This window comes from Nomascus leucogenys, chromosome X (assembly GCF_006542625.1).
Source record: "Nomascus leucogenys isolate Asia chromosome X, Asia_NLE_v1, whole genome shotgun sequence".
In the NCBI taxonomy this organism is placed as follows: domain Eukaryota; kingdom Metazoa; phylum Chordata; class Mammalia; order Primates; family Hylobatidae; genus Nomascus; species Nomascus leucogenys.
The window spans coordinates 139,427,841-139,441,385 of record NC_044406.1 but is presented as its reverse complement, the minus strand read 5'-3'; the positions used below and the strand labels follow the sequence as shown (position 1 = coordinate 139,441,385).

The window sequence follows — 13,545 nt, the reverse complement described above, 5'->3', positions numbered from 1 at the left end:
GAACCGAGGGCTTTCTTCCTTCCTTTGCTTTCTTTTTCCTTTTCTTTTTTTGTTTTGTTTTGATACAGGGTCTCGCTCTGTCACCTGGGCTGGAGTGCAGTGGTGAGATCATAGCTCACTGCAGCCTCGACCGCCCCAGGCTCAAACGATGCTCCCGCCTCAGCCTCCCAAAGTGCTGGGACTACAGGTGTGAGCCACCGCGCCGCGCTAAGGTTTTCCTTTTCATTTCTCTGGTGAGTAATGATGTTTAGCATCTTTTCATGTGCTTGTTGGCCTTTTGTATATGATCTCTGAAGAAATGTCTATTCAAGTCATTTGCCCATTTTTATTAAACATATATATGGATAAATAGACAGATTTTTTCCCCCCAAGTTGAGGTCTCGCTCTATCACCCAGGCTGCAGTGTAGCGGCATTGGATCAGGGCTCACTGCAGCCTCGACTTCCTGGGCTCAAGGGATCCTCCTCCCTCAGCCTCCCAGGTAGCTGGAACCACAGGCAAGCACCACCACGCCTGGCTAACTTTTCCTATTTTTGTAGAGAGAGACAGGGTCTTGCTACATTGCCCAGGCTAGTCTTGAACTCCTGGGCTTAAGCAATCCTCCTGCCTCAGCCTTCCAAAGTACTGGGATATGCTGGGTGCAGTGACTCAAGCCTGTAATCCCAGCATTTTGGAAGGCTGAAGTGAGCAGATCACCTGAGGTCAGGAGTTCAAGACCAGCCTGGCCAACATGGCGAAACCCCATCTCTACAAAAAATACAAAAATTAGCCGGACATGGTGTCATGTGCCTGTAGTCCCAGCTACTCAGGAGGCTGAGGCAGGAGAATCTCTTGAACCTGGGAGGGGGAGGTTGCAGTGAGCCAAGATCATGCCATTGCACTCCAGCCTGGGAGATAGAGCAAGACTCTGTCTAAAAAAAAAAAAAGTACTGAGATTATAGGCATGAGCCACCATGCCCGGCCCTCAACTGAATTTAAGTAAAAGAGATCACCCTTGATAATGTGTGTGGGCCTCATCCATTTAGTTGGATGGCTTTAAGAGCAAAACCCGAGGTTTCCTGGAGAAGCAGAAATTCTGCCTCAAGACTGTAACACAGGCCAGGCGCGGTGGCTCATGTCTGTCATCCCAGCACTTTGGGAGGCCAAGGCAGGCAGATTACCTGAGGTCAGGAGTTTGAGACCGGCCTGGCCAACATGATGAAACCCCATCTCTACTAAAAATACAAAAATTAGCTGGGCATGGTGGCGGGCATCTGTAATCCCAGCTACTCAGGAGGCTGAGGCAGGAGAATCGCTTGAACCCAGGAGGCAGAGGTTGCAGTGAGCTGAGATCGTGCCATTGCACTCCAGCCTGGGCAACAAGAGTGAGACTCCATTTCAACAACAACAACAACAACAAAAAGACTGGAACACAGAAATTCTCCGAGTTTCCAGCCTGTCAGCCTGTCCTACAAATTTCACACCAACTTGTCAACCCCGACAATTGTGTGAACCAAATCCTTAAAATAAAGTGTGTGTGTGTGTCCTGTTGGTTCTGTTTCTCTGGAGAACCATGACTAATACAGATGTCTTTCCATTTATTTAGGTCTTGAATTTCTTTCAATGATGTTTTGTAGTTTTCAGTTTACAAATCTCATGCTTCTTTAAAAAAAATCTATTAATAAGTATTTTATTCTTTTTTGACACTGTTATAAATGGAATTTTTTTTTTTTTTTTTTTGAGACAGAGTCTTGCGCTGTCGCCCAGGCTGCGGTGCAGTGGCACAATCTTGGCTCACTGCAAGCTCTGCCTCCCAGGTTCACGCGATTCTCTTACCTCAGCCTCCCGAGTAGCTGGGACTACAGGCGCCCGCCACCACGCCTGGCTAATTTTTTGTATTTTTAGTAGAGACAGGGTTTCACCATGTTAGCCAGGATGGTCTCGATCTCCTGACCTTGTGATCCACCCGCCTCGGCCTCCCAAAGTGCTGGGATTACAGGCGTGAGCCACCGCGCCCGGCCTGGAATTATTTTCTTAATTTCATTTTGGATTGTGTATAGAAATACAATTGATTGGCCAGGTGTGGAGGCTCATGCCTGCAATCCAAGCACTTCGGGAGGCAGAGGTGGGTGGATCACTTGAGATCAGAAATTTGAGACTAGCCTGGCCAAGATGACGAAACCCCATCTCTACTAAAAATACAAAAATTAGCCAGGCATGGTGGTGGGCACCTGTAATCCCAGTTACTCGGGAGGCTGGGGAGGGGGGCAATCACTTGAACCCAAGAGGCAGAGGTTGCAGTGAGCCGAGATCATGCCATTGCACTCCAGCCTAGGCAAGTGAGAGCAAGACTCTATCTCAAAAAAATTTTAAAAATTGATTTTCGTATAATGATCTTTTTGGAGACAATGTCTCACTTTGTCACCCAGGCTGGAGTGCAGTGGCGTGAACACCACTCACTGCAGCCTCGCCTTCCCAGGCTCAAGCAATCTTCCCACCTCAGCCTCCCAAGTAGCTGGGACTACAGGTGTGTGCCACCACACCCAGCTAATCTTTGTATTTCCTATACACACAGAGTCTCACTGTGTTGCCCAGCTGGTCTCGAACTCCTGGGCTCAAACGATCCACCTGCCTAGGCCTCCCAAAGTGCTGGGATTACAGGCGTGAGCCACTGCGCCTGGCTTTAGTCCCATCTTTGTCATCTCATCCATTGGCTTGACCAGATGAGCAGGTGTTACCCTTTGATTCCCTTGGCGATCTTTCTAGTTTCAGAGCATCAGCCATGTCTGTCTTGACAGCTCTGCAATTTCTCACTCCATCCTCTCAAGCTGTCCTGTGAACTCCAGGCTCCAGGTTCATAGATCCAAAGCTCTGCTTGGATCTAATAGGCATCTCAACATACCATTTTCCACAAGCGAAGCCTTCATTGTTCACCCTAGACTTGCTTCTCTTCGCACGCCCTGCATCTTAGTAAAGGTTCTTCCTCTTGTTCAGGCCAAAGTGTTGGAGTTCTTGACTCCTCTCTTTCTCTCAAACTCCATGTCCTATTCATCAGCAAATCTTGTTGGCTTTCCCCCCAAAATCTATCCAGAAGCTGATCTTCTGTCCCCACCCTGGTCCAAGCCACCAGCCTCTCATCAGGATTGCTGTGGTGGCCTCCTCACTGGCCTCCCATGCTTGCCCTCCCCCAGTCCCTTTGCCACACTGCTACAAGAGTGACTGGAAAACTTAAGTCAAGATTATGTCTTGCTCCTGGTAAAAGCCTCCAATCACTTCCTTTATAACACTGACTTCCAGAAGACCTTCTAACTATGACCTCAAACCCAGAAGGCATAGAAGACAAGAGTCCAACTAGCTAAAAATAAACTTCTCGTGTCTAAAAAACACCATCAAATCAATGAAAAACGAGGAAAAGTATTTGCACTATATAACACAAAGGGGTACTCTCTCTCATACATGGAAGGTACCTAGGATTCTACATATTATTTATTTATTTATTTATTTGAGACAGAGTTTCGCTCTGTCACCCAGGCTGGAGTGCAGTGGTGCGATCTCGGCTCACTGCAACCTCCGCCTCCTGGGTTCAAGCAATTCTCCTGCCTCAGCTTCCTGAGCAGCTGAGATTACAGGTGCCCGCCACCACGCCCGGCTAATTTTTGTATTTTTAGTAGAGACGGTGTTTCACCATGTTGGCCAGGCTGGTCTCGAACTCCTGACCTCAGGTGATCTGCCCACCTCGGCCTCCCAAAGTGCTGGGATTACAGGCGTGAGCCACTGCACCCGACTGATTTCTAGATAAAAAAGACCAACAAGAGGCCAAGGCAGGAGGATCGCTTGAGCCCAAGATTTCAAGACCAGCCTGGGCAACATAGTGAGATCCTGTCTCTATTTAAAAAAAAAAAAAAAAAACCAAGAAGACCAACAATACAATTAATGGGCAAATGTCAGGAATAGACAGTTTGCAGGAGAAATAAAATGCACATAGTTTTTAAACATGTGAAAAGAGAAACACAAATTAAAAACCACACTAAGGTCAAACAAAAACTTGTACGCGAATGTTCATAGCAGCATTATTTACAATAGCCAAAAGGTAGGAACACCTGAAATGCCCATCCATGGAAGAATGGATAAACAAGATGTGGTGTACACAGATAATGGACTACGACTCAGTTAGTTATAAAAAGTAAGCCATGAACCTCAAAAACATGATGCTAAGAAAAACAAGCCAGATACAAAAGGTCATGTATTGCATGATTCCATTGATGTGAAGCTTCCAGAACAGTCCAATCCATTGAGACGGTAGATTAGCAGCTGCCAGGGCCTGGGGAGTGGGGGAGAGGGGGAATGGGGAGAGACTGCTGAATAACCACCGGATCTCCTTTTGGGGATGAAAATGTTCCAGTAGAGAGAGGCAATGGCCACACAACAATGCGAACGCACCAAATGCCACCAAATTGTAAATTTTAAAGTGGTTAATGGCTACTTTTCTGTTCTGTGAATTTTTCCTCAGTTGAAAAAATTAAAAACACAAAGAAGAAACAAAACCCCATGCTGAGAAACCATGTCTCCATCTCAGCTTGGCATGCATCTCCTGGCGGCGAGTGAGAGCACTGTGTGGGCAAGGCTGGGGGAGCCGGCCCTCATCCTGCCCGTGGGGCTGCCAAGTGGGCAGGCCCTAAGGGGTGGAGTTGGCCAATATCTGCCATCCCGGCTCTGCAGCTGAAGAGAGAATGAGGGTCTCTATGCACCCATGTGGAAAGATGCCGAGTATTGGGATATATCGCTAATGGACACTGTATCACATGGTGTCGAACAGTATATGCAAGTGCAGTACCTTTCGTGCGAGAAAGGTGAGGGCCAGGAGGGGCAGCCATAGGCGCTTGTCTTTGTCTAGAGAGAGAGGACAGGTAAGCAGGCAGTGAAGAAAAGCACATCTCTGCTGGGGACATTGCAGGAACTGGCTTCCATGCTGACATGGGAACCGCCTGAATACACGGCTTCTGCTGGACAGCGAACGTGAGGGAAAAAGGTAGCTTCCCCTTGTTCCAGCCCAGCTCATTTTTTTTTTTTTTTTTTTTTTTTTTGAGATGGAGTTTCACTCTTGTCATCCAGGCTGGAATGCCGTGGTTTGATTTCGGCTCACTGCAACATCCGCCTCCCAGGTTCAAGCGATTCTCCTGCTTCAGCCTCCTGAGTAGCTGAGATAACAGGCACCTGCCACCACGTCCAGCTAATTTTTGTATTCTTAGTAGAGACGGGGTTACACCATGTTGGTCAGGCTGGTCTCGAACTCCCGACCTCAAGTGATCCACCTGCCTCAGCCTCCCAAAGTGCTGGGATTACAGGCGTGAGCCACCTCACCCGGCCTCCAGCTCACCTTTGACCCAGACTGAGTGTTCCCTCTGCCTGGAACCCAGGTAAGGTCACCAAGGCTGTGTGTGTAGAAAACAGAGAGGAAAACAAACAAAACAAAATGTTTTCTACACACACAACCCCCAGGAACGAGGCCTGGGTGAGCAAAGTAGGTGACCACCCCTGGCACAAACTGATCCTTGGTGACCTTATCTGGTTCCAGAGCATCAAAGAGCCTACTCAGCAAAACACAGTGGCTCACACCTGCAATCCCAGCAATTTAGGAGGCTGAGGTGGCAGGATCACTTGAGCCCAGCAGTTCGAGACCAGCCTGGGCAACAGAGCAAGACCCTATCTCTACAAAAAAAAATTTTTTTTTAATTCTGTTCCAATTTTCATGTACATAAAAATAAAATAAAAATAGCTGGGCGTTGTGGTGCACACCTGTAGTCCCAGCTACTCAGGAAGCTAAGGCAGGAGGATCACTTGAGCCCAGGAGGTGGGGGCTGCAGCGAGCTGAGATTGCACCACTGCACTCCAGCCTGGGAGACAGAGTGAGACCCAGTCTCAAAAAAAAGAAAAAAGGAAAGGAAGGAAAGGAGGGAGGGAGGGAGGGAGGGAAGGAAGGGAGGGAGGGAGGGAGGGAGGGAAGGGAGGGAAGGGAGGGAGGGACGGAGGGAAGGGAGGGAGGGAAGGGAGGGAGGGAGGGAGGGAGGGAAGGAAGGGAGGGAGGGAGGGAGGGAGGGAGGGAGGGAAGGAAAAGAAAAGAAAGGAAACACTCTCATCTCTATTCCTAGTGATGTCAGGTGGCTACTTCCCGGCCAGGCTGAATGAGACACTGGGCCTCTGCATTGTCGGGCACCATCAGATCTCCACATTTGCCAGGAAGGGGAGGCTAGACCCAGGGCTGGGGTGCTCCTGGCCAGTGAGGGGCTATCCCGTCCTTTCTTCTTGGCTTCAGGCCAGGGGAGGAAACAGGGAGCTGTCAGCTGGCCTTCCTCAGCCTCCTGGAGCCAGGCCTGCCTGCCTCAGCTTAGCCAAGTGGAACTTGGGGAACCAGCTGCTGAGGTGGCAGAGTAGGGGTCCTGGACCTACCCCCGATCTGGATCCTGCCCCGAGGGCTGTCTGAGCAGGGCTAGCTAGGGCAGGGCAGGCAAGTGTTGAGCGCAGGGTACCACAGCAGACCGACTGTGCTGGGACGGCCCAGAGCAAGGAAGGCAGGGTGGGTTTTCGTGGCCACAGGACGGCCACGTCCCCTACGGGAAACTCAACAGGAGCCCAAGGGCCTGGGAGAGAGGCCTGGGGAGGAACCCCCTTCCCACCCACCAGAGCCACCACCGCCCAAGGACAGGTGCCCACAGTCAAGAAGCACAGTGCCACAAAGACACCTCAGGGATGGTGGGGCTGCCACGGTGACAGACTCCCCAGGCACGTATGACACGTCCAGAACAGGCCAATCCATGGAGACAGAAAGCACATGAGAGCCTGGTGGGCGGAGGTGAGGGGAGGGATGAGAATGTCCTGGAAGCAGACCAACATGGCAAATGTGCTAAATGCCACCAAATCGTACAGTTTTGAATGGTCAAAATGACAAATGAATTTGGTCCGAACACAAATGGTTTCTCACACTGCAGGCGCTCCAGCTCTGACATGCGCACTTCTTTATTGGAAAAGAATAAAGCAGTCACTGACGGGCCAGGGGCAGGACACGAGCAGCTGCCATCCTCCTCCCAGTGTGCCTGGCATGGTCGCAGGGGAGCGGGTGCCTGGAGTCCCGGGAGCTAAGGAGCTGGGGCCGCGTAGCCTCCTGGACGCTCAGCGGATCTGGCGTGAGGACGAGGCGGGCAGAGGAGGAGACAAGGAAGGTGAGGGGTGAGCAGGGGCTGGCTGCCATCCCCAACTTGGAGGGGTCCCTGCCAGCCCCTCCTCACCGTGTACTTGTCCCACTTCTTTTCAGGGTCGTAGGGTTCCCAGCGGCTGGCGGGGAAAATGTGCTTGTTCTTCTCGTACCAGCTCCTCAGCACCACCTTGCCTGCGTGTGACTAAGGGAGGAAGAGGGCACAGGGCCGCCTGCCGACCTCCCCTTCCCTTGGCTTCTCCTCCACAGCCCAGGGACACCCGTTCCCCCTCACACGGCCCCCTACGCTGTACCTCATCCTTCTCCACGGTGGCGTCACTGAGCAACCGCACATCGTCATGAACATCAAAGTTGAAGAGCGGCCCTGCAGGGGAGAAGCAGACAGCCCAATGTCCCGCTGCTGCCCCAGTGACAATATCGGGGGCAAGGTGCTACGGGGGCGGCTGGGCCGGGGGCACTCACCACTCTTCCCCCGTGCCTTGGTGACGATGAAGTCGTAGAAGCTGTGATGCTGGGAGCCAAGGGCAGGAAAGTGGCGCCTTGATGGCCCATCTCGGCCCCTCCCCACACCCCCCGCCTGCGCACACTGCCCCCACCAGCCTGAGCCAAAGCCCAGGGCACAGCACCCACTGCGGGTCCTGGGGCTGAAGGGACTCACGTGCGGGATGATCAAGTCCTCCTTGATGTACATGAGCTGCTCCACCCCCGCGGACCTGAGGGAGGAAGGCAGGAGGGCGTGGGCAAGACGACAGCACCCCTGCCAAGGGAGGGAGGAGGCAGCCAGCCCAGGAGAGCCCGTGCTGGGGCTGGGAGGCAGCAGCCAGTTGGCTCTGAGGGAAGCTCCATGGTTTAGTGAGCCCAGGACTGGCGCCCAGCACCCTCCACCTTTGGGCTAAGGAACCAAGGCAGGGCGCTCTCAGCAAAGCTCTCTCTGGTGGGAGGGAAGGGAAGAGGAGCCTGACCCCCTCTTTTGGGAGTAGAGTGTCCAGCACACTGCTTGCTTGCCCAGGCAACGCCCACATCACACTGGGTGTCTGGCACCTGGGCTGGAGCCACAGGTGCCACACACACCACCATGCACACACGCACACCTCACACCTCAGCTCACTGAAGTCTTTCCGAAGGATCTCGAGCGCCTTCTGCAGGAACTGCTGCATGGTGTTGCCCTTTCTCATCTGCATCCGGGAATCCAGGAGTTGGGGAAGGGAAGGCGGAAGCCTGCAGAAGGGCTCTCAACAAGGCAGAGGCCCAGAGGGCCCTGCCAGAGACTGCAGAGCCTCGGCCAGGCCTGGCCTCACTCCCCAGACAGGGGGCCAGGCCCTGGAGCCTGTTATCCTCAGGGTCCCTGGGGCTTCCCAAGTCAGGAAGGTCAGTTCCTTCCCACGGAACCTAAGGGAGGCTGGGCCCATGGTGAGCAGGAAGCAGGCTGCACACTGCCTACCTTGACTGTCCGCCGGTGCCCAGAGCCATCCCAGTAGCTGAAGGTGATCTCGATCTCCTCGCCTACAAGGCAGAGCTGCCTCTTGGTCTCCAGACCCGGGCACCCCCGCCCCACCGAGAGCAGCCTTGGGGCTCAGCGCACCACCCAGGAGACTGTGGACAGGGAAGCTGGCTTGGGCCCAGGCCCCTCGTGTCTGACTACGCAAGCACTCACTCTTGATCTTCTCCTGCTTGGCTTCCCACTCCTGCCGCAGCTCTTCCCGAAGCCGATTCTCCTCCTCCTGGGAGAGGGAGCAGGCAGACGGGTGAGGCCCAGGGCTGCTCAGGGTGCACGCAGAGCCTGGCTCCCTGAGCAAGGGTCTCCACCAGGGCTGGAGTCGAGGCCGGGGTCAGGGCCAGACAGCCTTTACCTCACGGTCTCGATCAGGCAAGAAGCTTGTGTCAACGTCTGGGTTCTTCCCCAGTTTTCTCTTCTTCGTGGTGATCTCTGGAACAAAAGGAAGCCGAGTATCATAGCATTATTATAAAAGCGATTTTGATATGGCCAACGCCCAGGGTCCCCCAAGCATACCTTGAGAACAGCTGATCTAGAAGACAAGCCTAGGGTGGGCACAGAGCCTCATGCTTGTCAACCCAACACTTGGGGAGGATGAGGCAGAAGGATCGCTTGAGCCCAGGAGGTGGAGACCAGCATGGGCAACATAGCAAGACCTCGTCTCTACTAAAACTCAAAAAAATCATCCGGGTGTGGTGGCGCACCTGTAGTCTCAGCTACTTGGGAGGCTGAGGTGGGAGGATTGCTTGAGCCTGGGAGATCGGGGCTGCAGTGAGCCGTGATCAAACCACTGCACTCTAGCCTGGGCAACAGAGTGAGACCTCATCTCAAAAAAAAAAAAAAAAAAAAAAAAAAAAGAACAGAACAAATCTAAACTCTTTAGCCTGATGCTCAAGGGCAGGGATTCTAAAGCCTGGTTGCAGATTAGAATCACGTGGAGAGCTTTAAAAAAAACGGACGTCAGGGTCTTGTGGCTAGGCCCCCTAAACGGAACCTGTGGAGGGAGGGAAGAGCCCACCAAGCAGTGTTTTGTAAAAGCCCAGTGACACACAGTGAGGGTGACAACCTTTCCCCCAGGCCTGCACTGTCCACACCAGTAGCTCCCAAGTTCGAGACGAGCTTGGGCAACATGGCGAGATTCCGTCTTTACAAAAAATGCAAAGCGCCTGTAGTCCCAGCTACTCAAGTGGCTGAGGTGGGAGGGTCCCTTGAGTTCAGGAGGTCAAGGCTGAAGTGAGCTGTGATCGCGCCTCTGCACTCCAGCCTGGGCCACGGGGAGACAGTCTCAAAAACAACAACAACAACAACCAAAACAAAAACACAAACAAACCAGTAGCTCCCGCTGCACCCAGCACCCCAGCATCGCAGCTAGTGCGCCTGCCGCGACGGTGATATTTCGGATACGCTGGGTTAAATACAATGTCATACTAAAATCCTGCTTGTTTCTTTTTCTATGTTTTACTGTGGCTGCTGGAACACGGAACCCAAATGGCAGGTGGCTGGCAGGTTCTTCCTCCCCACAATCCCGCACTCCCCTCAAAGCCATGGCACCCAGCCTGTTACCACAGCCACACAGCACCATCCCCTGCCTCGCTTCTCTCCCTCCGCCATTCCCTGGGCGACACAATTTCTAGAACTGCCACCACACCCTCCAGGGGCCCGTGACACAACTTGCTCCCAATCTTCAAACGTTTTGAAAAGCTCTTTCCTGCTGGGTTTCTGGCATGTACTTTCTCGTCGCCCCTCCTGCCTCTCTGGCGAATGCAACTGCCCTCATCCTTGGGCCTTAACTCAACCCTCCCCTCCTTCCTTGACCCCTGGGTTAGCCCGGTGGGCCCCGAGCAGAGCAGCAACCCTGAGTAGTGTCTTCAGTGCATGGTGACCCGTGACTTCCACCAGGACAGGGACAGCACCCTATGTGCCCTGGCCAGGCACAGCACAGGTGTGTGGCACACGTGGAGGCCAGGCTGGCTTTACCCTCACTCCCCAGCCATCCTGAGCTTTCCCTGACAGCCCCTTGTTCTCACAGCTGAGATCTGCAGTGTCTGACTAGTAGCCACGGAATTTCTGTGGCTGTATACATTTACGCTGAAACAAATCAAACAATTAACCATTTAGTGCCCAAGTCATATGAGCCACCTGCGGCAAGTGGCCACCATATTGGGTGGCACAGACTCTAACATTTCCACCATCACAGAAAATGTGCCCAGCCAGCCTGGTCTAGACCAGCTTCTCCCCTCCCCGGTCTACTGTGCGTGGTGCCTCCGGAGGGCAGCTTTTGGAGCCATCCTGATAGGGCATCAGCTTTGCTGACAGCCTCTCACATTGGGGACCCCTCACCTTCCCTTTCCATCTCCTCCTCATACATGGCCGCCTCCTCTTCCTCCTCGCCGCCCTCTTCTTCCTCCTCCAGGGTGAAGGACAGGCTGGAGATCTTCCGCTTGGCTTCCTTCTTACGCTCCTTCTCTCGAAGCTTCTCCAGCTTCCTAGCGAGGTGCAGGTGGCACCATCACACACCATGTCCTTCCTGACCCTGACCCAGCCCCTTCCTTGACCCAGAGCCACCTGTGTGCCCTATGTGGGGCCTGCCCAGCCCAGGCTGGGTCCCCATTGCCCCAGATGGGTCATGCTGTCCTGGATCACTTTGAGCTCATAGGGCCACAGGGGCTGCAGGACAGAGAGGAATGGGGAGAATGCAGGCTGTTCAGGCACTGGATGCTGGGAAAGGGCCCACTGCATTTAGAGAGTCAGAAAGACAAGCCGCCACGGTGAGAAGACGTGAGTGTGGACCCGAGGAGGCGGGAGAGAGAAATGCAAATCGCAAGCTAGATGCTACCCCTGTCCCGAAGCAGGAGACAGGGTCCCCCCCCCAGGGTGCAAAAAGAGCCCGACCGGCCACGGGACCCGGTAAGCACTAGCTCCATGTTGAGGGCTGCGGCGAGAGGACCCACATCTGCAGCTCCTTGGACTGCTCCTTCTTGGCCAGCTGCTTCTCCCGCTCCTTCACCAGAGCCTCCTGCTTGGCCTTCATGTCATTCAGGGTCACGAGACCTTTGAAGCAAGGAGGCACAAGGGGCAAGGTAGTCACAGGGCCAGCGGAAGAGTGGCCCGGGGTGCGGGTGAGGGGCACTCACCCACGGTGCTGGACTTGAGCTCTGCCTCCACCGCATCATAGTGCGCAGAGAACTTCTTGTCAATGTTGGATTTCATAATGTTCTCCTGCAGGGAGTGACAGCCACCATGAGAGCCACCCCTCGCTGTGGAAATGGCAGGCTGGCCATCAGGGACCTGGGTTATAGTCCAAATCTGCCCCTGTGCCCTTGTCGATGGAAGGTTCCATGAGGCTGGGTGGGGCTCTTCAAATGCTAAGAGTGCCAAATGGGGCCGTTTCCATCCCTGAGCTGCTCTGGCTCTTCAGGTCTCCTGCTGGGGATCACAGGTCTCTCAGTAGCCTGAAGCCACCAACCCTACTGACCTTTGGCCTTTTCATCTCCAGCCTTTAAGCTGAAGCTTCGGAGACCCAAGCCAAGGGGTATGAGGAGAGGGCAAACAAGAACAGAGTGGCTGAGGGGCCTGGCCCCTCCCTGAGTGATTTTCCTCCCTCCAGGCCCCAGAATGTCATCAACAGCTTCCCAGGAGGCCTCTCTTTGGCCCCAGCTCCAACCCACTTGGTACCATGCCAAGCCCTCGCTGACCAGTGGCCTCCCAAGAAGGTGGCTGGCAGAGAAATACACCTTCTGCTTGCTGGGCACCCAGGCTCAGACAGTGGGGCCAGGGCATGAGGATTTGGTGTTTCAAGGCTCCTCTGGCCAGGCTTCCCCAGTTCCCCAGGCAGGAGCCTGCTCTCTCCCCTGGAGCCCCGAGTCCTGATGAGTGAGTCTCCCCAAAAGGATCAAGCTCCTCCACGCTCCTTCCCTGACCACCACCATCACGGGCCACTCACGGAAGCAGCGAGTGAACCGCTGGCGCCCGGGAGGTTCGTGCCTGCCTCACAGGTGCAAGGGGTTCTGGAAGGAGCCTCCTGGCCAGTGGACTGGCCAGGTCTGGCTCACGCCTCCCCGCGCCTCTCCAGGGGAAGGGGAACCGCCCTGCCCAGTGTCCATAGGACCAGGGCAGTGGCCTGGCTCTGAGGGCCGAGGGGCCAGAGCCAGGACGCTGGGTGCCCAGGCGAGGCGACGAGAGGCTCGTCCCCGCCGTGCCTCCCAACAGAAACACTGGCTCGGCTCCCTCCTGCCGGAGGCCGGTCACCAGCTAGTGGCCTCAGCCTCGGAGAACGCCCGGCTCTGGGCCCATTTTACAGATGAGACTGTCGCCGGCTTGCTTCTGTGCCCTGCTGGAAGTCAGCGAGCCAGGGGCCCGCCCCGGCACGCCGCCCGCGCTCCGTGGCCACCGCCCCAGGGCTTCCAGGGCCGGATCCGGCGTGGCGCGGGGCCGCCAGGGGACCTGGACAGCGCGCATGCTCCGAGGCTCCCCGGCTCGCACCTCCGCGATGCGCTGTTTCATCTGCTCCATCTGCTCGCGCTGCTTCTCCCGCTTCTTCATCAGGTGCATGGCGCGGCCGGCCTCGCTTGCGGCGCCCTTGTATTGAGCCATGGCAGCGGCGGCGGCGGCGGCGACAGCGGCGACAGCGACAGCGGCCCAGCCGGGTCTCGGCGTCAGCGGCAGCGGCGGCGGCGGCGGCGGCGGCGGCAGCGGCAGCGGCAGCGGCAGTGGCGGCCGAACAGTCAGCTGACGCCCGCGCCGTGACGTCAGCCACCAGGAGACGCACGGATGCCCCGCCCCGCCGCGCGCCAGCTGGCCCGGAGCGTGACCGCCGCCCGCCCCGCCGGAGACCGCCCCTGGTCCTGCGTGGACTCCCGCCC

General features: G+C 55.2%; 1 protein-coding gene across 1 annotated transcript; it reads right to left on the bottom strand.

The window, feature by feature from the left end:
- Window positions 1-6,954: 6,954 nt before the first annotated feature.
- On the bottom strand, window positions 6,955-13,366 carry FAM50A (family with sequence similarity 50 member A). Its single transcript, XM_030807141.1, has 13 exons — window positions 13,166-13,366; window positions 11,818-11,902; window positions 11,635-11,734; window positions 11,024-11,169; window positions 9,039-9,115; window positions 8,843-8,909; window positions 8,630-8,691; window positions 8,287-8,363; window positions 7,847-7,901; window positions 7,651-7,699; window positions 7,482-7,552; window positions 7,262-7,372; window positions 6,955-7,154 (listed from the first exon to the last, which is right to left on the bottom strand). The coding sequence occupies exons 1-13, from the start codon at window positions 13,274-13,276 to the stop codon at window positions 7,146-7,148; spliced, it is 1,020 nt and encodes a 339-aa protein (XP_030663001.1). The 5' UTR covers window positions 13,277-13,366; the 3' UTR covers window positions 6,955-7,145.
- Between the last annotated feature and the right edge of the window lie 179 nt (window positions 13,367-13,545).